At 39.5% G+C, this 27606-nt stretch overlaps 2 protein-coding genes across 3 annotated transcripts in view; both read left to right on the forward strand.

The window, feature by feature from the left end:
• The first annotated feature begins 57 nt into the window (after nucleotides 1-57).
• Nucleotides 58-16603, forward strand: GTF2E1 (general transcription factor IIE subunit 1). Of its 2 annotated transcripts, none has more exons than XM_063294608.1 (5): nucleotides 58-145; nucleotides 1089-1546; nucleotides 9075-9276; nucleotides 11536-11777; nucleotides 14195-16603. In XM_063294608.1, exons 2-5 carry the CDS (start codon nucleotides 1099-1101, stop codon nucleotides 14623-14625), a joined length of 1323 nt encoding a protein of 440 aa, XP_063150678.1. In that variant the 5' UTR covers nucleotides 58-145; nucleotides 1089-1098; the 3' UTR covers nucleotides 14626-16603. The 2 variants fall into 2 exon arrangements, with proteins under 2 accessions (XP_063150678.1, XP_063150679.1); XM_063294609.1 differs by lacking the exon at nucleotides 58-145 and adding an exon at nucleotides 172-417.
• A 7213-nt stretch (nucleotides 16604-23816) lies between these two features.
• STXBP5L (syntaxin binding protein 5L) overlaps nucleotides 23817-27606 on the forward strand; it is an 84517-nt gene continuing 80727 nt past the window's right edge. The window contains exon 1 of the mRNA XM_063294610.1: nucleotides 23817-24092. Coding sequence (XP_063150680.1) covers nucleotides 23910-24092 — 183 coding nt within the window. The 5' untranslated portion in view covers nucleotides 23817-23909. The remainder of the gene's footprint in view (nucleotides 24093-27606) is intronic.

Raw genomic sequence — 27606 nt, forward strand, 5'->3', positions numbered from 1 at the left:
GTTAACCTTAATGAGGTAGGAAGTAGAACACGATGTGTCGCACAGTAGTGACGTTTCGCGACGGCCAGACTTTCGTTTGCAGGCACCGTGACGCAAACTTGTGGGCTTAAATAGCAGCGGAGAAATTTGTTTGGGGGCTTTTCAGGTCAGTCAGACTCGTTGGGTGAGATAGTCTTGATTTGCTTGTTTCTGGGCGCGAAGGTGATTGTGAGAGAAAGGGAGACATCGTCCATTCTGGCTGGTTTCCACTGAGGTGGTAGGCTTCGGATTGAATCCTCCTCCTCGTAACGCGGTCGTAACAGCCCGTTTCCTGCTGGTTGAAATGTATGTCAGGAAGAAGGGTTCCCAGTTGCAGGTCCTTTCTGTTGGCAGCATTTTTAAGGACTCAGGAGTCACGCGAGTCTGCCATTGCTAGAGGTACAGCACAAACACGGGATTGTTCCATTTTACTGGTCACTGACTGAATAAACTTGTTGGTTGGTCGGTGGGTCATTCATCCGCCTATCATACACAAAGAAAAAGGTCTGACCTTTTTTGGAAAGTGGTATCTAAGGGGATAAAGCAAATACTCCCACATCTTTTGTTCTTGCAGTCTTTCAACATCTTTTTTTTTCTCCCAGTCTGGGCCGAAAAACAACAGTGAATTTGGTTGGAAGAAAGATCCTTAGTGCAATGGCTCAAGCTACCGGATGTGGGCTGCAAAAAGCAATCTAGTGGTCATCTGGAAGTTTGCAGCTTACATTAGGTAGACAGAGCGATACTCCACATGTAAAGGCATGAATTTAAACATCTGTCACCTGCTGGCCCTCTTAATGAAAAATTAAATAAGATACTGTATTAATCAATACAGCCTTGAGTGACTTGAAGTTTTTACACATACTGGAAGATAGGGGTACAATAGTAGATTTTTCTTTGTTTCTGCACATGTAACAACAGTGAAGAAGGCTTGAAGACTAGAAGTAGTAGTATATATGTAGTTTTCTAATTTTCTGTTGTTTATTACATTTATAGTTAATTATAGTGGACAGTGGATTTGACCCTGCTAAGTGGAACAAAACAAGAATTTGAATATAGTATTTATTTTGCAGGACAACTGCTATGACGGATCCAGACATTCTTACTGAGGTCCCAGCTTCTCTGAAACGCCTTGCTAAGTATGTAGTACGTGGTTTTTATGGTACCGAACATGCTTTGGCCCTGGACATTCTAATTCGGAACCCATGTGTAAAGGAGGAAGACATGTTGGAGCTTCTGAAGTTTGATCGGAAGCAGTTGCGAGCAATTCTCAACACTCTTAAAGGTGACAAATTTATCAAATGCAGGATGAGAGTGGAGACAGCTCCAGATGGCAAGACCACCAGGCACAATTTCTACTTTATTAATTACCGCCTACTGGTCAATGTGGTGAAGTATAAGTTGGATCACATGAGAAGGAGAATTGAGACAGATGAAAGAGACTCTACGAACCGAGCCTCCTTCAGGTGTCCTATTTGTTCCAGTACCTTCACAGATTTAGAGGCAAATCAGTTGTTTGAACCTAATACAGGTAAGATACAAGAATCCCCTGAAGAGCTGAAATAATTATTTGCCTTCTTATCTGGGAGGGTTGATTTGGGGGTAGAAAAAGGCCCATATAACTTGGTTGTTCCATGTGATTTCTTTAAACAGGGGTTGTTTTTAGAGCCAACACAGCAGCCCAGCAACACACGTCTTTTTACGCTCCTGCCCTTTTAATTTTATATTATTTTTAAGCAGTACATTCTAGCTATTTTGTTTCTTTTGCAGATAGTTTTAGTTAAAATAAGTATATTAGATTACTGTAGCTTTTAAATTAGACTTTTATTAGTACACTATTATAAATATATTCACATTCTTCTATGGTGAGACAACTGTGGAGTAAAAGGTGCAAGTAAAGTGTCAGAGTGGACTAAACAACATGGGGAAACAGAAGAAATGGCATGGAATTAGTCCAGGCTCTCTCCTCTTCAAAATCTGCTAAACAACCAAAGATAGAAGACTTCCTTACACAAAAGGAAACTGTAAGTAAAGTAAATCTTCCTCCCACTTCAAACAAATATGCAGCCCTTGAATCATTCGAATGGGATTTTCAAACAGAGCTTGAGAAGCAACAGTTGTTAGACCTTTCACTCTCTATCAGGGAAGAGCTAAATGAGAATTTGACCTCCCTCCCGGACTCTCACTGTTTGTCTCCAATACAATTTGTTAGCTCACCTAAAAATTCCAAGAGAAACAAAAGTAAGTTTAAAAATAAGATACAATACCAGAACTTGGAGAGACTCCCCTGGGAAAACACAACAGAATACATGGCAAAGCATTGTCTTCTCACAGCTCAGACTGTCATTACACTATTCGAGCAGCTGTCAGATATAAAATATAACTTAGATGTGCTGAAAAAAGACTTTGCCGGACCTGCTGCCACCATTAAAACTAAGGCAGAAGCTCTGGCAAAGCAAGTCATTCCTGGCATGTGCTTGGATAAAGGACTAGTTGTTAAACAAACTGATAATGTGCAACAACCAAACATATGCACTGTCAAATCCCAACTCTTTGATAAGGTAAAGAGTGGTGGTTCTATACAGACCAACATCTCTCTGGATTTAAAAAAGGAATTTCCCTGGAAGCAAAACCGTTTACTTCAGACTCAGCAGGTTGCTCTCTGTATCTCCCTGAATAGCCTCAATATCAGACACTGGGATTCTAGGAGAGCAATCAAAACCTCTTTAGGGCAACTCCTGCACTGCCACTACAGAGTGATCGATTTAGGAGCTATCAAATGGCTTCCTACTGTGCAAAACCAAAAACGGATCTTGCTATCTTTTGAACAGCCTACTATCCCACTAATGCTACTTTAAGGTGAGACCATACTTAGCATCATACCAAATCTTCCCTATCAGAGTGTTTCGGAATGTAATAGTTAATTGTCCAACTTCGCCTCCCCCAGATTTCATTTCCAGTCCAAAACTGTAACAGAAGTTAATAAGCCTTCCTCCCCACTTATGACCTCGGAAAATCAAGGCAGTGGGAGTCAACCATCCTTACAAAATGACGGTGAGACAGATCCAGCTGAAGCTAGCCTTATCAGTGCTTTTGGCTCTCTGCCCAGGAAATAACAAGGTAATATAATACATAAGCTGGAAAATCTTAAGAAAACCTTATTGGACGCTGTTGCAACAGAGAACCACTCATTGATCTTATGACTCCAATTATTGATACTAATTGTCATAATTTGGGGGATAAAAAAAATAGATGGAAATCACCACCCAAATAACAATTGTTCCAGCCCTCATGGGATGAATGAGAAGCCTGCTGGAGAGTGCCAGACCTTGATAACTATTGAGGAGTTTTTCTCATACCACAGACAGATGCCGAACAATTCTCTTTGGATCATAGACCTTCTCCACATGATGGCTTTGGAACCTACAGGTCCTCTTCCCCAAAATTTAGATTTGGATACTGCTGTTGGAAGTTTTAAAATCACCCAGCTGGAGTGAATCACCCACCCCCCAAACTCAGGTGGTGTCACAACAGGCAACACTAGATGAAACTCCAATTCTGACCCCATTCCAGAAGAACGACTCTGTATGTACAGCTAATTCACTGATATTACCCTCAGACTCTGAATGACTTTATCCTACAGAAGGGGGCATTTCTATCCTTTCCTGGAATGTTGCAGGATGGAAAACAAAGATGTCAGATGTTCCATTTAGATAATATATTTCTTTTTTCTATATTCTTTTGTTTCAAGAAACATGGGCTAGGGAGGACCTGTTACTACCTGGATATACCCCCTTTTCTTTGAATGCAATTCCCAGTACAAAAAAAGGTAGACCATTAGGTGGCCTGAGTTCTATGATTTCTGTTAAACTCAATGTCCCAGTATTTATGCTGGAGTCTTACTCAAATGTGGCTTTAGCCCTCCTACTTAGATTTAAATTTTACACTGTATTACTTGTTAATGCATACTTCCCCCCAATTCGTGGTCATAGGGAAATAAATAATTTGTGGGATCAGTTCAATACCTACGTAAATTCGCTATCATGTCAATACCCAGATTCTATCATAATGATTGCTGGTGATTTTAGCGCATGTATTGGCCAGTCTCATGCCTCTCTGCAAACTCATTTTAAGTGGCCAATGCCCCCTAAAATTGATGTGGACTATTTATCAGCCAGACAATCTAAAGATCAAAAATGTAATATTGCAGGATTTTGTTTGGCTCAGTTTGTGGATAGTTTAGATCTAGTTATACTAAATGGCACTGTCAGGGGTGACATAAAAGGGGAATTTACTTTCTGGTGCTCAAATGGGTCCAGTGTGATTGACTATATTATGATTTCCCAGAACTTTGTATGTTACCTAGCTTACTTTTATATTGGAACTCGCCCTGATAGTGACCACAACAGCAAATTGTGTTTATGCACATAAAAGATCTAAATCTTGGTATGATAATGATTGCATCAAAGCTAAAAAGGCTCTCTTAAATGCAGTAACTTCCTTTCACCAGGAAAATTCTGCAAATGCCTTAAAATTACTTAAGATTAAAAAAAATTATAAAGATCTAAAGATAAAAAAATGACAGGCTATAAGAGACAATTGCAGTAATTTAATTTTAGATGCTGATTGCAGTCAGGAAATCAAAGACGTTTAATCCTTGGGGGAAGAGCAATGACAAATCTTGATAAAATAGTTAAGAGCAGAGACATCACACTGACAACAAAGGTCTGCATTGTTAAAGGAATGGTGTTCCCTTAGTAACATATGGCTGTGAGAGCTGGACCATAAGGAAGGCTGAGCGAAGGAAGATCGATGCTTTGGAACTGTGGTGTTGGAGGAAAATTCTGAGAGTGCCTTGGACTGCAAGAAGATCAAGCCAGTCCATACTCCAGGAAATAAAGCCAGACTGCTCACTTGAGGGAAAGATATTAAAGGCAAAACTGAAATACTTTGGCCACATAATGAGAAGACAGGACACCCTGGAGAAGATGCTGATGCTAGGGAGAGTGGAAGGCAAAAGGAAGAGGGGCCGACCAAGGGCAAGATGGATGGATGATATTCTAGAGGTGACGGACTCGTCCCTGGGGGAGCTGGGGGTGTTGACGACCGACAGGAAGCTCTGGCGTGGGCTGGTCCATGAAGTCACGAAGAGTCGGAAGCGACTAAACGAATAAACAACAAATTTTAGCAGCAAAGCTCAAGAATTCCACTTGGTTCTGGCATTTAATAAATCAGTCAGTTATAGACAGACAGTTTGGCCCTATTACACAAATATCTGCATATAAATGGGAGGGTCATTTTAATAACATCTTTAAAGGGGAATCTGTTGTAATCTCAGATGTGATTCCCTCTTGTAATGACCTCCCAGATTGGTCACCAGTATCCATAGCTGAGGTTAAAGATCTTATTGTCCAATTAAAACCAGGTAAAGCATCTGGAGGTGATTTTATTCTCCCAGAATTAATAAGGGAAAATAAAACTGGTGGGCCCCAGCTTTGGCCACACATTAATAACACAGGACAATTTCTATCTGAGTGGAATCAGGCCACTATTGTACCAATATACAAAAATAAAGGAAATAGACTCGACCCTACAAATTATAGGCCTATCAGTTTATTAAACACAAAAAATAAACTTTATGCCAGATTTTTATATTCAAAGATAGTGGATTGGGTACAAAATGAAAATAATATTGCTGAAGAACAGGCCTGATTTAGAGAGGAATATTCAACACTAGATCATTGGTTCTTTACCATTTGGGAGAAAAATATTCTACCCCTCCCCCCACTCATGGTTCCCTTTTTGCAACCTTTGTTGATTTTAAGTCAGCTTTTGATCTAATACCAAGGGAGAGATTGTGGGATAGTCTGAGGCATTCCACGATTGACAAAAGGCTGCTAGCTCTTATTCCGTCGCTTTATTCAAATACCTCCCTGAAAATTAGATGTACCCCTTGGGGACGTTTATCTAAAACAGTCCCAACTTACAGAGGTGTAAGACAAGGCTGCATATTAGCTCATTTTCAACTTGTATCTAAATCCAATAATCCAAGTGCTTGCTGTTTCAGCCCATCATTCACCTATTTTGGCTGATCGTGCAATTCCAGCATTATTGTATGCCGATGATGTAGTCATTATGTCTACCTCACAAATGGGAATGAGAAAAGCACTTAGGGTACTAGCTTTATTTTGCACAGATCAAAAACTTTCAATAACTTATGAGAAAACTAAAGTTTTAGTTTTCGCCTGACACCTTTATAAGGTTCACAAATGGCAAATAAATGGGACTCCAATTGAACAAGTGTGCACCTATAAATACCTTGGAGTGCAGTTCCATGCTTCCTTATCCTGGAACGCTCATTTTCTGTATCGGGCAAGTGTTGCACAGCGTACCCCATCAGCTGTTGCAAGATTCTACCATTCAAAAGGAACCTATTATATTCCTGCAGCTTGCAAGGTTTTTCAAGCTAAGGTGGTCCCTCAGCTTTTCTATGGCTCTCAGATCTGCTCCTTTGCTAAGCTCAATTCTATTGAAACTATTCAGAATAAGTTTATTAGAGCCATATTGATGGTACCAAAAAGTATCAAAAATGCCATCCTATGGGTAGAAATAGGTATAGTTTCATTGGATGCCAGAGCATGGTTCCTTCTTCTTACCTTCTGGCTAAAATTAATTCTGTTGCTTTTAGGTTTAGCCCCATTAATATTTAGAGATCATTTTAAGTCATCTTGGCTAAAAAAAAGCCTTAGAAAAAATTAAATTGCTGGGCTTCTCTGTGGAAAGTTTGTGCTCATTAGGATTTGATAATGCTAGAACCACCCTGAAACAACAAATCTGGGATATAGTCTCCAAACAAATTTAAGTAAGGTGCTACACCCCAATATCTGTTCGTTCCAGCTTCTTATCTATCATATATCACAATTTTGAAATTTCGTAAAGCTTTCACTTTAGCCAGGCTGAACACACTGTCCTCAGCAGTCCTTTTTGGATGTTTCAAGGGTACTCCTATGCACCTTCGGCTATGTCCATGTGGTGACGGCTTGATAGAAACCCTAAGCCATATGTTGTTATGCTGTTCCCTATATAAGGATTCTAGACAGATCCTTATATATCCATTATTGAAGAAATTTTGAGGCAGGGAGAATGACTTCTATCTAATGTTACTTCTTTCGGACAAGGACCCGAAAATATCCTCCCAGGTTGCCCAGTTCTGTGCTACCATCTGCACAATACGCTGCACCATCACTTAGATTTAGAATTTCTTAACATAGTATTTTATTTCAATTCATTTTAGTATTTCCGTTGTTAATTAATTTTGGATTGTAGCATATTCATTGCTTTTGTTTTTATATATATGTATTAATGTAAGATTGTTGCTATTGTACAGTTTTATTGTATAGGGCTGTAATAAATGGGATGATGGGGTTGTTTTTATGTCAGTCTGGTTATATACTGGCTAGACATTAAGGCTTTCTAGGAATGAAAATGAAGAAGTTTATTTCTAATTTAAATAATGGGAAAATATTAAAAGAGAAATATTACAGACACATGGGTAACCAAGACATGGTCACAGTGCACGTCGTAGGCATAGTAAACTTTGAGAGCTGCACCAAAGAAAATGGATCTGGGAGAGCACTCTAAATGCTTCATTAGGATAATCTAGTTGCAATCCTCCCCAAACATGTAGTAGTGCCATGTAGTAGTAGAATTATAGGAGATATGAATAACTCATTTATTTATCAGACCTATTTTGCTGCAAGATTGGAAAGACTCAAGTTGGCTTATATTAAAAACTCATGAAAATAATCAGAATGCAAAAGGTATAAAAACTAAATGATGCAATGGGGAGTTACATAAAATAATTTCAGTTCTCCCTCATGAGATCACTTGGCGGAATCACAAAAGTCCTTAGCCCTGGCCTGTTTGTAAAGCCAGTTTTCACTACCTTTTTAAAGCAGAGTAGAGATGGGGCCAGATGGACCGCTATAAGAATGGTATACCAGAGGGGCATGCCTCTGGGATCCTGAAAAATTGCATTGTTCAACTATAAAAGCTACCTTTCTTGCCACCAAGGCTGTATGTCACAACATGCTGAGAGCTGCCTGACAGTGGATGAGAACTGGATTAACCAGAGCTGATATCCTCTCTTCCACTGTAGCCTTCTCACTTCCATTCTCTCTCTCATGTTCACTTCACACTTCTATACATTTTTTTCCTCTTGTGTGTGTACATATTCATACATGTGGAGGCCTGGCACAGGGGAGAACGCAAGACCCCTGATGAATCAGACTAACAGCCCATTTAGTGGCACACACTGGCCAACAAACTACCAACGGGAAACTCACAAGCCTCGCTAGGAAAGCAGTGGCAGCTGCTGTCAAAGGAAGGTTGCTGTAAGGTTGGAGAACCCAGAAGCAATAGCTAATTGCGACTGGGTGCTCCAACCCTACACATCAAGGGGAATGAAAGAGAGAGGAGAAACAATGGAGGGGCAAGGGATGAGAAGAAAGCAGCTAGCAACAACCCCACTCACAACTGAGAGACTGCGAAGCCACCATCACGCAAGCTGTCAACGCAGAGGAAGGGGTGGGACAAAGAAAAGGCGGGAGGCTTAAGGAGGGAGGCAGGAGGAAGTGGGGCTAGTCGTGGCTTTGACAGACTGAGACAAAGACCTAATAAAGAACTTTGCATATCCATTGTGGCTTGTGCTGTGAGTTTCTAAAATTAGGCCTTAAATTCAAAAGCCTCACAGTTGCTGGTGATTCTGCAGGTAGAACAGCTTTCAAGACTGTTAGCCACTGACTGCCTGATCCTTCATGAATTTGTTCAGTCCTCTTTTAAAACCTTAAACTGGTGGAGCCATCAGTTAGGTAAATTAATTACTATAATTTAAGTTAGGTAAATACTGTTGATAAATACTTCCGTCTTCTCCATGTTTTGGCTCATCCCTGAATAAATAGCATCATTCCCATGAAAATATTACTCTGCACAACCCCTCAAAGAATTTAATAATTAGCATTTTATATTTCCTAATTTTTAGTGGTTTATTTTCTCTGTAGGAATTTTTCGCTGCACATTTTGTGAGACTGAGGTGGAAGAAGATGAATCTGCAATGCCTAAAAAGGATGCAAGGACTCTTGTGGCACGATTTAATGAACAGATAGAACCTATTTATGCATTGCTTCGTGAGACTGAGGATGTTAATTTAGCTTATGAATTACTTGAACCTGAACCTATGGAGATTCTTGCACTGAAGCAGAGGTGGGCCAGAGTATTAATTTGTCTGAACTTGGCAGTCAAGTGTTGATAGTCTTCTCAAATTCTATTTCTAAAAAGATATGGCATTGGATATGTTAAAAATGGACTTTTATGATTTATTTAGGTTTCTACAGATGATGGCTGTACAATCCCACTATGATACTGAACACATTTACGAGCATAAATATCTGATAAATTTTGATAAATTGGGTTGTAATCTTATGCACTCACATAAAAAAAGCCAGATTTAACTGAGCTGGACTTACTTCTAACTGATGCATGGAATCATACCTTTAGACTTTATATAGGTTTATATAAAAACAATGCTTCATATGTTTTTTTACTCTGTGATTTAGGCCTTCACATTTTTTTTCCTTTTCAGAATTGAAGGACTATTATTTTGTTCCCCAAAATATGTTTTTATATACGTTAACACAGTATTAAACTACACTGAGATTGTCCTCTAATACAAATGTTAACATACAGAAAAAAAAGTTAATAAGATCCCGTGAAATTAACAGTGATTTTTTTTTAGAGTTCTCCAGTATCTTAAAGACCATAACATTTTTATCGCATACCTGAATTCCTATGCACATTTCACTAATTGCAGCAGTGCTTGCTTCTGAATACATTAGTTCAGTTAGTAAGCAATAGTACGCATTAGCGCAGCAGCCCTTCCCTTTCAATTAGCAGTGTGTGTGCCTGTGTATTTATATATATGATCCATGTTATATATCAATGTTAATACAGTATATAATTGTAAGAGCAGTTTGACAGTGGAGTGAATTACTGAGAGGTAGTAGGCTCTTCTTCGCTGACAGTCGTCTGTCAGGCTTGCTTTAATTGGTATTCTGCGATGAGCAGGGGTTGGATTCGTTAACCTTTGAGGGCCCCTTTGAACTCTAAAATTCTACTGTACTGATTCAATTTTATTTGGCACTGGCTATCCATTCTTAGCTTTGGATCATCTGCAGATTTCATAAGCAGACCATCTACAGGAGTAGGTGACTTGTTGCCTGTAGCACTGCTCATGATGCCTGCCATATTCTGTACTCTGCCTGACTAATATTTTTTAGATTAAAAAGGTAAAGTAAAGGTTTCCCTTGACGTAAAGTCCAGTCGAATCCGACTCTAGGGGGCAGTGCTCATCTCCGTTTCTAAGCCTTGGAGCCGGCGTTGTCATAGACACTTCCGGGTCATGTGGCCAGCATGACGACTCGGAACGCCGTTACCTTCCCGCCGAAGCGGTACCTATTGATCTACTCACATTTGCATGTTTTCGAACTGCTAGGTGAGCAGGAGCTGGGACGAGCAACGAGAGCTCACCCCGCCACGCAGTTTCGAACCGCCGACCTTCCGATCGACAGCTCAGCGGTTTAACCCGCAGCGCCACCGCGTCCCCTATTTTTTAGATTATGTTAAGTAAATATAAATCAATGGGAAGCTGCCATGCTGCAGAGCACCAACATTACAGGTGGTCCTCGTTTAACAACCACTCATTCAGCACCTGTTTGAACTTACGATGGCGCTGAACAAGTGGTACTTACGACCAGTCCTCCTTACGACGGTTGCAGCGTCTCCAAGGTCACCTGATCACCTCTTATGACCTTCACTGCCGGCTTTCAACAAATGAAGTCTGTGGGAAAGCCAGCAGGAGACTGCAAATAGTGACCATGTGATGTCACGCTTAACAACAGTGCAGGATTCGCTTAATGACAGCAACTGGAAGTGCTAGAACGGCTGTTGCTAAGCAGTGCAGTCGTGATGTTGCACTTTACAACCATGTCGCTTAGCAACAGAAATTCTGGTCCCAATTACCGTCATTAAGTGAGGGTTACCTGTATTTTTATTTCCAAGAGTACGTAGCTGACTCCCAGAGGCTTTCTTAGAAAAGACACAGGTAGTTACAGTCTGGTGCTTTGTCTGGAGCTGTGTCTAGGAAAAAGTCAAAGGTAAGCTTACAGACAAAAATGGTAAGGGTTGTAATACCTCCGAACTCTGTCTTGCTGTTGCTTCTAGCATTTCTCTAGAGCTAATGCAGTTTCTGTAATCCAGTCAAAATAAGCATATAGTGCCTTTTAAATCCTTTAAAAATGAGTATCATTGGTGGAGATTCTCTGTGTGATCCTGTTGAGAAGTCTTAATGACCCTATACAATATTGGCTAATTTATATTAACTTTTAAATTGTGCTGTTATAAGAATTTTATTTAAGTACTGTATAATATTTCTCTTATCTGAATGTGTTTTATGATTGTCTGCAGCAAAGAACGAGCTGTTGGTGCATTGGGAAATAGTAGTTTACCAAGTGGGCAGCACAGAGAAGCGTGGACAACAAAAGGTCCTTCTTATGCGGATATGTACACTCAGAATGTAATTATTAACATGGAGGATCAAGAAGATACACATCAGCCAGCAAATGAAGGGAAGCCACCCAGAGAGAGGCCAGTCTGGCTGCGGGAAAGCACAGTGCAAGGTGCATATGATCCTAATGAGGTCACAGAAGGTAAGAAAGATGTAAGGGGAAAAATGTGTTATATAATCCAAAAGGTTGTAAATAGGGAACCATGGATATTACAGGTAGTCCTCAACTTACAATGGTAATTGGGACCAGTATTTATGTCACTAAGTGATGAGGTCATAAAGTGTGACTGCATTGCTTAGCACCAGCAGTTGCTGCAATCCTGGTTGCCATCATTAACTGAATCCCACAGTCTTTAGACAAGGCAACTTCCTGCTGGTTTCTCATAACCAAGGTCAGTGGGGAAGCCGGCAGGAAGTTGCAAGTCCCAGGCCCGCAGGCAGGTAAGTGGCTGCTGCTGGGTAGGGGAGGAAGCGGGGGAGGCTGTATGAGAGGCACTACACGGGTCAGGGAAGGTGCGCGAGAGGCACCCTGCAAGTCGGGGAGAGTGGGCAAGAGTGCGAGGGGGTGTGCAAGAGGTGCTGCGTGGGTTGGGGAGGGTGCACAAGAGGTGCCACATAGGTTGGGGAGGGTGCTTGGGGGTGCACAAGGGTGCGAGGGATGTGCAGTGAGGGTCAGGGAGGATGCATGGGGGTGAGTGGCTGGCTGGCACGACATGAGCACAGAGGGGCTGGAGGAGGGTGTGTGGATGGGAGAGACTTACCCCAGTGACTTGTGACCTTCCCTGTCGGCTTCCCCATTGACTTTCTGGGGAAGCTGGCAGGGAAGGTTGCAAATGACAATCATGTGATCACTGGGCACATGGCAACTGGTGGTAAGTGCAAACGGGTTGCCGAGCACCCAGATCACAATCACATGACTGCAGGGGTGCTGGGATGGCTGGAACTCCAAGGACCAGTCATAACTACATTTTGTTCAGCACTGTTGTAACTTGGAACAGTCGCTGAATGAATGGTCGTAGGTCAAGGACTACCTGTATATCCCTTCATCCATATGTATGAATGCATCCACATCCCTACACATCCTAGTATAACAGTTTCCCTTTTCACACTTCATAGTATTTTAATATTTTAATACTGACTATTCTGAGTATATAATACTTTAATACTTCAGAGTGTTAAACCTCCTCTAAAGCCAGGGGCCAAGACCCGAACTCACTATTATTTCTTTTATTTTGGTGCAGTGTAAAGTCTTGAAAGTGATATGGTATTTGCCCCTGTTATAATTTCCAGCTTCTACTTTCTCTCTTATAATGCCAGCTTTTTAACCTTTGTAGTGTTTTTTTGCTGTTTATGCTGAAACTCTTTTGTTTGAATTTTTACAACTTTGCCCCCAAGTCACTGCATTAGTGCTTCCTTCTTCTATTATGTAAAACAACTGATATTATCAAAGCATGCAAAAAGTAGACTTACATGCATAAAAACATGCCTGTTTCGTGATGAAAAGTTGTTTTTTAGGATTTAACGTTTTTACCTTTTTAAAGCAACTTTGGATAAGGATTCCAGAAAAAATACACGTTGCAACAAAAACAATGTCCTTAATTTTCTGATTCCTGTTGCATTCTGTTTGTCACTAACCAATATATGATTTTGCTTATATACATTTATATTCACATAAACTCATGTTTCTATATATTCATTCAACAGCTCAATATTTAATCGGTAGAATTTAAATTTAAAGTATTGTATAATTAATCATTTTTTCTGATTTTAGTACTGTATTTTAGTACTTCTGATTTTAGTACTGTATCTTGTTATCTGTACTCAGTGCACTGTAGTAAATTGTTATATACACTCTTATTGAAGTTTTAGATTGTAGGCATTTTTCAAATCCATTCCAATGTTTATTAAGGCCATAGTCCAGCATAAGAGGGTGGGATACAGTCACTAAAAAGAAGCACAAAGGATCTAAAAGGTGAAAATTTAAAAAGAATTATAAAAAGCTAGAAGATATAAAAGATATATAAATTAAAACTAAAAGTATATTTAAAAGCGAGAATGTAAAAAGAAGGGGTGGCAGCAATAGATGGAAGTAGGGTGTCCTGATTAAGCAAAGACCACGCCGAGACGAGGAGAAAGTCTCTAGTGTTTTATTTACTGCTATTGTAGACAGAAAATCCTACCAAACTGAAGAAGCATGGGAAAACCCAGACAGATAAACCCCAAAAGTCAAGGTGGGTCTGTTCTGGGTTTCTTTGAATGACAGCTCAAAGTCTCTAAACTACGCATGTGTTAGGGGCCTCCTCCTGTTGACCATCCATACTCATGACATAGGGGAGCATAAAAACTTAGTTTGTGGACGTTATCAACTTAAAGCACCTTAATGTGACTAATTAGAGTAGGCGCACACTGAATTTACTTTATAATGCTGAGCCCCAAGCATAAGCCATACATCATCATCCGACTAATTTAGTTGCATAGTACAGTCTGTTGCGGCAGGGTAAATATCTGAATACTTTCATGTCCAAAATGAATATATTTTTTTTAAATACTTCCTTGCAGGTGGTCAAGACATAAACATGTTGCAGGAAGATGAAGAGGGACAGGCAGCGCTAGACAATAATGAAGAGGTGATGCGTGCTCTGCTCATCCATGAAAAGAAAACCTCCTCTGTCGCTACAGCTGCTGTGGGAGGGATTGCGCCTGTATCTGGCACAAATGTCAGTGATTCTGAGAGTGAGACCAGTGAATCAGATGAGGACTCCCTTCCCTGTGCAGCCACTGCTGCAACAACTCTCTATGGGCTGACGGATGACAATGATGAGGATGAGTTTGAGGTGGTGACCGAAGACCCCATTGTTATGGTGGCAGGACATCCGTTCTCTTACAGTCAAGTAAACCAGCGGCCGGAGCTTGTGACGCAGATGACTCTGGAGGAGAAAGAGCAATATATAGCTATGGGCCAGCGCATGTTTGAGGATATGTTTGATTAACGTCCTCCTGCCTGGAAAGAAGTGATAGATGATCTTCAGCTGGAAATTCTGAAACAGCAAAAGATTGAATTAGAACCAAACAGAGGGATCAAAGATCAGAAAGCGGGGAAAGAGCAACCACAAATGCAAGAAGGTGTGAGAAACCTGCAGGCAATCCAGATGTGTTCTCTCTCTCCTACTTGCACATGCGCACACACCTCTGTGTTTAGTCTACAAGCTTTCCATTGCATTATACTTGATTTTTTGTTTTTTTTTGCCTGGAAAATCTGAATGTTCTTTTGATGGCTTATTTTTCTTTCTGAAAAAGGACTGTCTTCAGTTTACTGGATTCTGAAAATAACTGCTTGCACCACATAGAGTTGAAAGAACTTACATGCCTTGCAAGCATGGTGAATATGCGGGGCCCTTATTTCCAGCAGGCTGACAAGCTGACAAGATAAATGCTTGTCTGCCATATATCTTTGGGGAGGGCGGGAGAGAGAGAACCTGTGGCCACAGAGAGCATAAATACAATCATGTTTATCAGTGAGTATTTGGTGACTACAGTGTACATTTTTTTCTGGAGAGGAAGGCATTCTGAGGATAGGAAGCCATTTGAGTTATTGTTAAAGAAGGAGGGGAAAAAACCCAGAATCCAAATAACACAATCTTGTCAAATGTGTCTGCCTTTTAAGAAATGCATATCAGTGAGTGACTCTTCTCTGCTAACTTAGCAGATTTTTAAATTTTCATTTAATAATTTCATCTGCAGTGCTATAATTTCCAATGAGGTGACTTTTCATTAAAATATAACTTGGATCTAATTTTCCCACCTTTTCCAGAAGTGGTCTTATAGATCCCATTGGTGGATGGTTAGCCTATTTGAATCAAGCCTCACTTGGTTTCCAGAAAGACTAGAGCAAAAATGTGGAACATGTTTCTTACATGGTATGTAATCCATGAGGAAAAGGCAAAAACAAAAAAGTTGCCTCATAACAGACAAGAATGATGAGGAAAGCAGGATGTTGCTTTTCTTGAAACCTGAACTCTGTCCAGTAAAATATATTTGTCATGACTAGGAACTACCATCCAAGTAAATTGTGGGGACAGCAATATGTTATTTTAATAGAAATCTAAACAGTATTTTTTTAAAATTATGCAGACTTTTGTTAGATGCCACTATAGAGCATGACATAGTCTATTTTAATATTTCAGTGGTACCTACATGCACAAATTCAGTTTTGTAATATTTTACCTTTCTAAAACACCTACAACTTTTAAAAAATCATCATGCATTTCTTATTTGGAATAGCAGTAGGCTATTGGTAAAAGAATTGTGTATTTCAAGGCTCTAGCATTTATTGCATATTCCATTTTAATATACTGGAATGGTACAAGTTAACAGGCTTGTAAATTGAAAAGCTACTATATAGTGACCATGTGTGTTGCCTATGAGGTTTCTTTTATGACTTTCAAAGACTTCTGATAGAGTCAAATTTTGTTTCTTCTACTTTAAAATAAAAAAAAGAACTAATAATGTGATGCTTCCATTAAGGACCATTGTTTTTTAACTGACAAATAAGCATTTTAAACAGCAGTTTTACCTTTCTAAAACACCTACAACTTTAAAAAAAACCATCAGTTTTATTTTAGTAATGGATAATATTAGTTGAAGAATTACTGAAATATATACAGCTGTGCCCACGAGATGCTTGTCTGTGTCTAGCACAGTGTGTATTTGTATGACATAGCAAGGCCATATGAATGAATGGACCAACAGTATTTCTTCTTGCATTCAAAGACCTTTGTAGATGCAGACCTTCTGGAGAACTCAGCCAAGATAGCAGTGTGTATCGGCAGTTAAAAGCAGCCCTCCAACTTGTATGGTCCCTCTCCTTCTTTCAAATGGAAGGAAGAAATACAGAACCTCAAGGGAAAGATTTCTCATCACCACACAGCACTGCACCAGAATTAAATCATTGTGGTACAGATAGGAACAGACCTGAAGTGTAATTCTTTTAATGGTAAAGTCTTTTTAGTAGTGAGCGTGTTGCAGATGAGAACTACACCTAGACATGAATGTTAGGGCTGTGCAGCATTTCAGATTCAATTGCAAAAAGGCATATTGGAGCATTCAGGGATACAGCTCCTGTCTGCCTTAGTGTCTTTTCCCAGGATTGTGTAGCTTCCTATCACAGCTGCAACATGATCTTAGGAGGAGATGCATTTTGTCTTAGGATACTTCATGTGCATCCCACATGGCCTGGACTACCTTTTGGCCTTTGAATTTGAAGCACAGCATGGGCCTAATATCTTTTTTGGAATATTAGAAATTCCTCATATTATAGAAAAATGGAATATTGCAACAACTGCTAACTAGTGAGAGTATGACTATAGTATATGCTGAGGGCTGAGACTTTTCTCATGCTCCTTTCTGCCTTTACTCTGCCATGTCTTGGGCCCTATGTAATGATATTACATTTATTTCATACAAGACTGTTCCTGGTTTTCAAAGGTGCTACTTCCTGCCTTTTAGAAAACAAAAATGGCTCTATCCATTTAGTAGTAAAAAGTTGAATATTATCAATAGACTTATAGAAGGAGCCACTGAGTCTCACCCAAGCCCACGATGATGCCGCAGTGGTTGCTTTCACTGGTATTTGTTGCCATCTTTTTTTCTTCCTCTTCCCCAACCATAGGAACAAGACTAAAAAAGGGAAAGTGTCTTCCCCTTTCTTCTAACAAAATGGGGGGAAAACAACCACAAAGGCTACAAGTCCAGCAACGTTCAATTTGCAGAAGCCAATGCCATCTGAGGCATGTTACATAACAATGTGGCATCAAAATTGTTTATAATAATAATTACTTTTATTAGAAAATATTTGACAACAAAGTAAAACATGGATGAGCGTTGGGCTTAGAGAAGAAGGAGTAGATTGGAAGAGTAAATGAAAACAAAGGTAAGCTATCAAAAATGAAGAAGAAAAATAGTAGTAAAATGAATTAAATTCTTGAGTTCATCCAACCCCCTTCCCCAATACATTCTAGAAGACAAGGTGCACATGGATTTCCCTTAAAATCCTGGAGGATTCCCATTCCCTAACCTGGAAGAGATGCTTCCTTCCTTTTCCTCTGAGTTACATCATTCTCCTTTAGTATTTAATTCCCATAATTCCTGGCCATGCTGGATAAACAGTCTAGCTGCTTGTGGAGGTATTTGTATTGAGCTGATGCAAGGAAAATGATTTTAAGGGACAGCTGAGATGTTTTCCATACTTTTCCCCTTTGGATCCAGACATCAGACTGGCTAGATCTGCTGATCCCCTCCTCTTTCTTTATCCTCTTTATCCAGATATTTCTTTGGGGCTGTTCAAGTTACCTTATACCATTCTAGGATGTTCCTCATGTTGGGAAAGGCTGCCTTAAACAAAGACCAAAGCATAGGAACTTTCTTTCTGCACCACCAGAATACATGGATTTATTTCTCTGATGCCTGAGGACTCGATTTCTGAAAATAGTATTATTCTCTGGGAAAGATTCAAAGACAAAACATCAGCAAATTCCTCCCTAGCTATTTAACCTGGGAGTGGGGGCAGTGAAGGGTAAAAGGTGTTTGCTCAGGAATTTAGCCAAACGTCCGTCCTGGGCTTCCATAGTAGAGCGGGGAAAGAAATTAGGTTACAGTCCCTTGTACGTGCATTCAAAACAACTAGTGGCCTGCCTGGGTAGACAATAGAATCCTAATATCTGATTTGTTCTACTGTACACAATGTAAGTTGGTGATAAGTGGCACCATGCTAAATTCTTTAACAGAAAAAAAAAGAATTATGTATTTATATGAATACATTCAGAAATGCAACCTCAGTTATTAACCTCATCCCTTATTAACACAATTCCTAATTAACCTATCCTTCCTGTCGTCCTCCTCTAATTCATCACTCTAGAAGAGATTTCTTGCTTTATGACTGCTAAGTTTACTTTGGGGAAGTACTTTCCTCTGTTTGTGTTTGATTATTACTATATATATATTAATAGCACTCAATGCTACAGAGGCCATTATTAGTTTATTATGCCATGACTGATGAGTTTTACGTATTAGTGGCTAAACCACAGATACGTAGTGCAGCCAAGGTGTAAACTCAGCCTTTTTGCAGCTGAAATGGTATTCTATACATAAAAAGAGGTGGTATTGGTAGGCATGGTGAAACAGAGTTTGTATAAGTAAAAAAAGGAAAAAAGACATCCAGAAATGGCCAGGGAGTCAGCTAGTCCAATGAAGATTACTGTTGTTCAGTGGCCGTGGAATTTTAGAGAGGGAAAGAACTCAGAATTCTGTAAAAGTATTTGTAGGATGAAGTACAGATATGGACAAAGAGGGACAGCCATAATGGGCAGGTTCAGACATAACGTTAAGCCACAGAACATAATTTATAAACTCTAAGAGCAAAGTTTACACATTCTGCTAAGCCAAAACCAAAGAAGTCACATTATGAATTTGTACAAGTGAACTCAGCCATTATCTTTGAATGTAATTTATTCTAACATCTATTTTGCATGTTTGAAGGCTGCGAGGAAAAAAATGGAAGAGCTTACAGTAACTTGCAATGTTGGCTGTTAGTCTTGTAAGTCATAGATAAGTTTGAGGCTGGCTAAGATTCCCAGTCAAAAATCCTCCTATCTCTAGACATTTTGTTTCAGAACCTCTGCTTGTATATCCTATAGTACTAAGTTATACATGGCACAAATTTATATCCCTTTTGGTTTTTTGTGGGGGAGGACTTGAGAGCCCAGGCCAAAAATTTGCTGTAGTGCTACATTAGGAATTTTTTTTTTACATATTTACACTCAAGTTCTATTATGTCCTCTCAGAAACAGTCTTTGTCACTTTCTAATAATATCTTCACACAAAAACATCTGTCATCGAGGAAAATATGGTAGAGATGAAAAAAGAGCAAACATCTGTGATAAATATATAGCCAAAGTGCTATGACTGTTTTCAGTATGACTATTTTTGCTACCTTAATTATTTATAACTAAATATTTATGCCTGATTTTTTTTTATTACACTCATTCTCAAGATAGCTTACAATGAAAATACAAAACAGCATGGAAAAATGCTAACACGATAGAAACATCTTCAGTTAGTGTATGCACAATATTTCTATCTCAATAATATAATCTTTCCTAATAAGTTTCCTGGGTGACAATGTTTGTACATATAAAAAAAATGATATAGGACAATATCAAAGTACAGTAACTTAAGTTCTGATCTTTCAACCTAGGAACAAGCTCTTTTTATAGTCTGATTTATTCATAGAAGGGGACTGTTTTTTCAGCCACCCAAAGGATCCTAAAGGAAAGTCAGGATTTCTTTTCCAGATATTTAGGAACACATTCTCTTCAAGGAGTCACATTCAGCTTGCAGTATATACAGCCTCACTTTGGCAAAGCTTAAGAGCATTTTTCTGATTGTCTGGGGCGAATCAAGTAAACTGAAGGTAAGTGATGTGCTCTCCCCCGTTATGAATCTATGGAGCATTTCTTACCTGAAGCTACTGATCCCATAATAGCTTGTTTTCTTCCATGGTTTGACATTTTTTCTATTCAGGGTTGGATAACGTTGGATTTTGTGCCTGAATTTATGCATCAGGTATAACCAAAGACCAAGCCAACCAAACTGCATATTGACAATGCAGTGGGTGAGCCTAGTTATTATGGCTTGTAAACCATGGTGCTTCACATAATGCACTATGTGATCCCAGCCTGTGGGTATCATGCAAGCTGACTGGGGTAACACCTGATGAGGCCAATGGAATCAGCCATAGTTTTCCTCTCCGCTTATTTCCTTCTATCTATGGCTTTCCCCATACTCTGCGGCTCCCTTTCTAATTTTTCCAGTGGCTTCCTTGCATCCTTAGCCCTAGCAACTATATCCAAATGTCTGCCCCATTTTCTTTTTTTTTCTTCCTGGTTTTCTGTCCATAACCTCTGTAAAAGACTTCCTCTCTGAGTAGACTGCACACCAAGTTCTTTGCTGACCTATAGCTTCTCTTGTCTAGCCTGCCTGGAAAATGTGCAGCAGCATCAGGTATTACATCAGGCACTTCTAACTTTCAAGTACATGAGTGGGGCTGTGGGATGGTGTGTGTCTGTGGGATGACTGACAAGCTCCAGTGGTTCTCCGCATTAATACTGATCAAGAGCAATAATATGTCAGGAAAAGTATTTACGGTTCCTAACCACAGAAGAGGTAAACTAAGAATTTAATATGTTTAACAAGTTCTCATAGTCTGTAACAGAGTTGAAATGTGTATTCCTCCTTACCGTAAGAAATATTTTGCATCTAGAAAACATCCCAGAATAATTAAGAGTATAGACTACATTGTGATTATAAATAAAAGCAAAGCGCAGCTCTTCCATTTATTTCCCAACTCCTGAGATATTCCTTCCTTTCAATAAATAGAAATAATATATTTTTCTATTTCTAGAGACGTTTAGAATTTTAGCATTATTATATTAATAAGAAATATTAAACATATTAAAAATACAGAAGAACAAGCAGTATTGGAGAATAATAACCATAACAGGTCTTGCCCCAGTCTATCTTAAAAAATTCAGTAAGTATACATATAGGTTTTATTCAACAGATGTTTAGGTATATGGAATTCAACATTTCTTTCAGCAGGAACCAAGTTAGCTTCTTAGAGAATGGCTTCAAATGTACATTATTTAAGTGTAGATTAAAAAAACCACCAAAAACAAAAACAACCTGTGACTACAAAAAATTTTGCAGATACTATGTCAGCTGACTCACTTGAAATTTTACCAGTTTTGTCTCAGGTTCATTTTCCATCCTGTACTTGAGATTATGGTGATTTTATAGCTCTTTAAGGTTTACTGAGAAAAATTAATACAGTATACTTATTTAATAAATACACTATCCTTCCAAAGTAACTGGGTGGAACAAAACAGAATGAAAACAATTATACGATCATTGCTAAAATAACTGGAACATAATGCAGGATCTTTCCGGAACTGGGGATAACATTTTTTAAGCCTTGCTATCATGAGTGTTTGTGGAAGGGAGGCAACGTGTTATGTCATCATACAGACACCATGACTTATTTGCATCAGACAGAAGGCAAGCATTTAAGAATGGCATTTGCGTAATGTCGCTTTGTGTGTGTTGTTAGTTTGCTGTGGATGCTGCTACTTGCTATTTTTTTCATAGTTGCTAGAACTAATTAGTATTAATGTTACAGACTAAATTTTAGTTTTGCTATAATCTCTTGATGGTGCTACATTTAACTATACACATAAATCAGCACTATTTTAAAAGGCAAAGTCTCTCCGCAGCTCAGTTCAGTTCCTGATGGCTTTTTTCCCCGCAACTCCCAGGTTTCAGAAGCAAACTTCACTGGGGTCCCATTTTGGTCCCAATCCCCATGGAACTTACCAACTGATGCTTAAGATAAATTTCAGAGCTCGATCAATGCGTCGGATCTTGCTTTCCTCTTAAGTAGTCCAATGTTTTTCTCTTGGCCCTGCCAAGAGTGGAAGCAGCGAGGCCAGCAGGGTGGAGGATAGCAGTGCCCCCTCGAGCTCCCCCTGGTTAATCAAAAAGGACAATGACATGGCAGCAGGTACCACCCGATGAGGCTATACGGTTGCGCGCGCACGCGCTCTGGCTGCTCCCTTTCACTCCCCTCTCTCCGATAATCGCCGGCGTTTCCTCTTTCAGCCATTTTTCCCAGCGCTTTGAAGGAGGAAGCAGCAAGAAGGTTCCTGACCCGCGCTGCAGCATTTTGGTCCTTTTGCCATTCCTTATTGGCCAAGCGGAGACATCTGTTTAAGCGGAGTCAAATCCAGATCCTCTGAGTTATGTTTTAGCCTTCCTCTAATCTGACCTCCTTCAATCTATCGCAACATTTTTTGAGTTGGGACATTCTTTCTTTCCTCGAATCTTTTGCATCGTTCTGGTTTCTTCCAAATCCGCTCCTTTTTAAGATTGCAAGCTGATTACCCGTTAGTGCGCTCATCATCGTTCACCGTCCCTTCCCTCAGCAAAACCACCCTCTCTAGTTTTGGTGCGCGAGACGGGTGAGCCCGGAGGAGGAGCCGCTGTCGCCGCTGCCGTCGCCTGTGGTTTCAGGACCTTGGAGAGCTGCTGGACGGATCGGTCGGGGAACTGCGGCACCACTAACGGCCACGCGACCGGAGGATTGCGCAGTCCTCCCTCAATTTGTGGGCGATCTAGATGCTTGCCCGTAATTCATGAAGCTGTGATCGGATACCCTCTTTCGCGTCTGCCAGTTGGGACCAGCTTGTTGGGACGCAATTTATTCCCAGGAGCAATTCGTGTTCCTGCACTTTTCATTGGTTTGGATGTTGTGGGTCGGCCCCATAGCTGATTTCATCAAGGTCTAGTTGGCGACCCTACTTTTTTCAGGCCCCTTTGCAGCGAGGGCAATCAGCCTTGTATCCACAAATTACTTGGTAACAAAAGGATCACCAAGTCTCTTGCTCAGAGACCTAGAGAGATCTTTCCAAAAGGCACTGATTTGGTTTTGATTTAATTAGAATATGAGTGGGTACATCACCATTAATAAACTGTGGTTTTTTTCTGGAGCTGGACAGTATAGCAACACTGCAATCAGAGTGGGAGGCTAACATTGTGAGGGAGCGGTATAGTTGTGAAGCAGAGGAAAATACTTCAGATTGCAAAAGAATGTCATTTATTCACAAAGGTGGAAGTTAGTTGGATACTGAAGAATAGTTGATTACTCACTCAGAACATGGACAATCTAGAATAGAAGTGAGGATTTTAAAAAGCAAACAGACAGTAGGAAACAATTCTTCCTAACAAGAATCATATCCACGGTTGTAATAAAATAATCTAGTATAGAAGGTGGCCTGCAGGACTGCAATTTCAGTTACTTAAATATAAAAATATTTTTCCAACAGGAAGGCATGATCTGACCTGAATTCAGATTACTAATTTTATAAATCTTAATTCTTTAAGAAGGAGCCATAATTAATCACTTTTGAATTCCTAGCCTTCAGATTGTTACTTCCCTAATGTCATTTTAGGGTATCCCTTCTTAACATGCCTTCTTTATAAAAAAAAAAAAATTAAAATGGAGTCTTTATATATTTCACTCAAGTTAATAGAAAAGGTCATATTGCTGTATCATTGGAAAATCTGAGAGATTTTTTGTGGGAGAAAGTATTCTTTGCTAAATGTGAAACTATCAAACCCAAGGAGTTCTCCTAAGTGAAATTAATTTTGAGACTTTTTCTTCAAAATGAAGAAATTTAGTTTTCACAAAGTTTTGGATGGTTTAACTTCATCCCCTAGCGGGAACTGCAGTAGTAGTAGCAGTGGCAGCGGGTCTGGAAAGAACTCTGGGAACTCCGGAGAGGCTGCAGGGATACCCAGGGATGAAATTCAGGAGACACTGACTGCGGACGACTTTCAGATAGGCAAGGTAAGAGCTGAATGCTTTCTGTAAACATCAACATTCAGAAAGGTGGAAAGCATACCAATTTAAATTCTCTTAAATATTGGCTGCATTTTATTTTTCCCACTCCCCCCCCCAATAACTGCTTTATCATGTGTATAATGAAATCAGAACAAAAACTCAGCACCTGCAGCAATATCTGGGACCCATGTCTGAGTTGCTCATATGCAATCTAAATTTTGTGGGGAAATTTACTTGAAAATGAAAAGCAAATCTAATTTTTCTTATGTTAAACATTCAAAGATTTTAAGTACAGGAAAATACAATGTTCTCTCTCATTTTTGGCTTTGCTTATCATGGTTTCACTACTTTCTGTTTCATAGCTACCTTTGAATATATTATAACAAACTTATAGCCTGCATTACAAAAAGATCATGCTCAATATCCAGAACTCACAACACCATGGAAAGAAAGAAGTTTGTTTTTCTTCATTCATTTTGCAAGCCTTTGCATTAAGCCTTATTTAAAAGATGATTAATAAAAATTTGATCCTTTTGGATAAATCAGCATTCTTCTCTTATATGTTGCAGATTCTATCAGTTTACTTTTAATTGTACTATGATAAAATTGGCTAAGGAGTAGGCAGTCCTGATAGACCAGGGAGCTGTGTTCATCTCCCTTAAATGCTTCAGTGGGATCAAAAGTCTGCTGAGCAGGCTAGAATACATACACTCACACTTATGGTTAGGGTTTATGCTCAGAGATTCTTTCTCTTTGTGTCTTTCTCCTGTACAGTACACATCTAGTATAGCCGGGTCAGCCCCACAGGGAGGTCTCCTCTGCCAGAACCCCACTTTTTAGCACCAGGCAAAGGCACTCCTTTTAATATTAACTCTTTTATGCTGCAGTTCATAATGAACAGCATTCAGTTTATTTCAATTTTTTTCAACTTCCATTAATTGCTGGTTTAATTATCATTATTATTAAGTCTGCTTTGAAGGCATTGATTTTAAGCAGCTGATTTTAGATGGAATTTTAGATACTTAATTTTAAAATGGAAAAGTATCTGTTTTGGTGGAACACAATTATTTCCCTTACTGATATTTTTGTGAAAGACGGTGTGTGGTATCTTAGTCTTAGATTAGTCAACAGATTGGGGATTCTCTCGGTAATGCCTGCACCATTGCCTAGCAGAATCTATAGGCAGAGCTGGTTTCATAGCTGCTGTTGGAATCCCCCAGGTTTCTGGTCCTGGATTATTTCCATCTTCATTTTGATGCTTGTGTGTTTAGAATGGCTGAGGAGTTTAATTAAGCAGTCAGGAGCCATTATGGGTTTATTCTAGTTGGTAACAGGCCTGATACATGATACATGAAATGTGCTCAGTTTGATATTTGATGAGGGAGGTGTTCCACAGGTGGGGATGCCTCTGGTCCCTCAGTTTCCTGATGGGCCTTCATGTGATTAATTGGATTTCTGGCTATATCCCATTTCTAGGGAAATGGATCCTTTAGGATGGACGCCAAAAGGATATTGGATCCAGTTGGATTTCAGGAGGCATTGGAAGGGTTTTTGTTGTCTAAGTGGGATCCACAAACTCATGGCCTGTTGCATTGTTTTGAGTTGTGAGGAAGCTGATTCATACAGAACCCTCACAGGCCATGAGTTTGTGAATGCTGCTTCCCATTGTTGAGAAACTGCCACACCCTCAGTCCCTTTGGTGACTGGAAGTTAGAGAATAGTCTATCATTGCCAGTCTCTGAGGGATCCAGTGTAGGGTTCTTTAGAAGTGATGTAGCGATTTCTTCTAGTAAACCAATATTTGTCTTGGAAGGAAAGAATACCTGTTAATTTTGCACAGCTGTAATTTCAGGAGCAGATAAGAGTCTAGAGCAGCTAGAGAGCTGTATGAGAACCAGAAGGGAAAAGGCATTCTTACCTTGGGATGAACAAGTGAAGGCCATACAATTTAACATCATAGGATCATGCTCAATAGGAACCACAGTCTTATGCAAGATGTTGGAAGCAGAATTAGCAGTTTCCAATGTCCAGTTTAGTAACACTGAATAAAGCTTGCGAGAATCTATAAATAAACAGTTGTAACTGGGAACAGAAGATAAATGAAATATTTTATACATCAGTTGAAAACAATAGTCCAAACCAAAAAATGGAAGAGGTAGAAACAACTATTGTGTTCATGCCACAATGGCTCCTGTAGGTTTTATCTCCCACTGAGATGCTTAAAAGAAAATTTCCCCATTTTCCATCACTCAGAATGTGCTCCCTTTCCTTCCCATCATACACAGACAGAAGTAACCAACATTGTTCATCCTGAAAACTGCACTTTCTCTTTTTGTTACAGTAGATTGGCTATTTTTCCTCTTCGGGGGCATTAAAGGGCAAACTTATAAAGACTTACAGCTGCCATTTTGTTCCTTTAAACCAAGAATGGCAGGGATATGTGTGAAATCATTGAAATTATTTATGGAGGGTTGAGGTTTTTAATGGGCATGTTTTGGGTAAAAGGCTAAAAATCCCCCAAACTCCATATCATTAGAAAAAATTGAAATCCAGTTTGATTTGAAGGATCTTTGAAGACACTACATACAGCCTGTCATCAATTACAATATCAAATGCCCTTGTCTGGGACTGTCAGCCCTTGAGTTCTGGATAGAGGATGGAAGAGAAAAGGCAACGTATTATCTTTATTTACTCTCCTGAGAATCTTAGGGGAAAAGAACCATAAGGAACCTTTTCCAGAAAGCACTCCATCCTTTCCCTCTAACATCTGAGTCAACAATAGAATCCATATCTGGTTATAAAGCATAAGGAAGATGTCCTTGGCAGAGATATGTAGGAACCATTACCTAAGCAAAAAGGGCCAAAAATTATTTAAGTCCACAACGAGTTAACATTGGGAAGCGGCTTAGGCAGACACCTCCATAATTCACTGAACTTTAAGAAGGACAGGATACAGCACAATCAGACTTGCAAGATTCTGGAATTATAGCCAATCTCAGTAAAAGTAGTTTTAGCCCGCCTGTGGAATTACTGTAATTTCCTGACATTGGCACTTTAAAATATCTTATTCCATTGCTATTGCCTCCTATGTCACATATTTTTTTCCTGTGCTTGTTAAGGAATGATGTGTGTTTTTTAAAAACAAAATATATTGAGGTGTTCTTTACTTATTGCAAACTAATTTTACATTTTCTGATACAGGAAGGTGCTGTGAAGAACTTCATATTATAATTTCTTGCTTTATTATGGTGTCTACAGAAAAAGCAAATGTTTACACATAAACAGTATTTTGAAAATCTCAAAAATGTGACGTTACAGAATATGGCAATTGAGTCGAGAGGGGCGGGGAAAGAGTTTTAAAGAAATTAAGTGATTGATTTGTTAGTCTTTTGCAGCAAATACCACAAAGAATCTTCTTGTTCCATGATAAATTTGTTTGTCGTCAGAGGCCACCTGTCAATAGAACGCAGAAGACTGGGTGGTTGCAGGGCCTCAAGTTTGCACATGCAAGGCTTAAAAA

This window comes from Candoia aspera, chromosome 2 (assembly GCF_035149785.1).
Source record: "Candoia aspera isolate rCanAsp1 chromosome 2, rCanAsp1.hap2, whole genome shotgun sequence".
Lineage (NCBI taxonomy): Eukaryota > Metazoa > Chordata > Lepidosauria > Squamata > Boidae > Candoia > Candoia aspera.

What these genes read in the sequence shown, in the direction of transcription:
- GTF2E1 (XM_063294608.1), top strand. Translation starts at nt 1,099, where the DNA reads ATGACGGATCCAGACATTCTTACTGAGGTCCCAGCTTCTCTGAAACGC. An exon ending in ATTCTTGCACTGAAGCAGAG is followed by an intron (nt 9,277 to 11,535) that starts GTGGGCCAGAGT and finishes GATTGTCTGCAG; the next exon opens with CAAAGAACGAGCTGTTGGTG. An exon ending in TCCTAATGAGGTCACAGAAG is followed by an intron (nt 11,778 to 14,194) that starts GTAAGAAAGATG and finishes ACTTCCTTGCAG; the next exon opens with GTGGTCAAGACATAAACATG.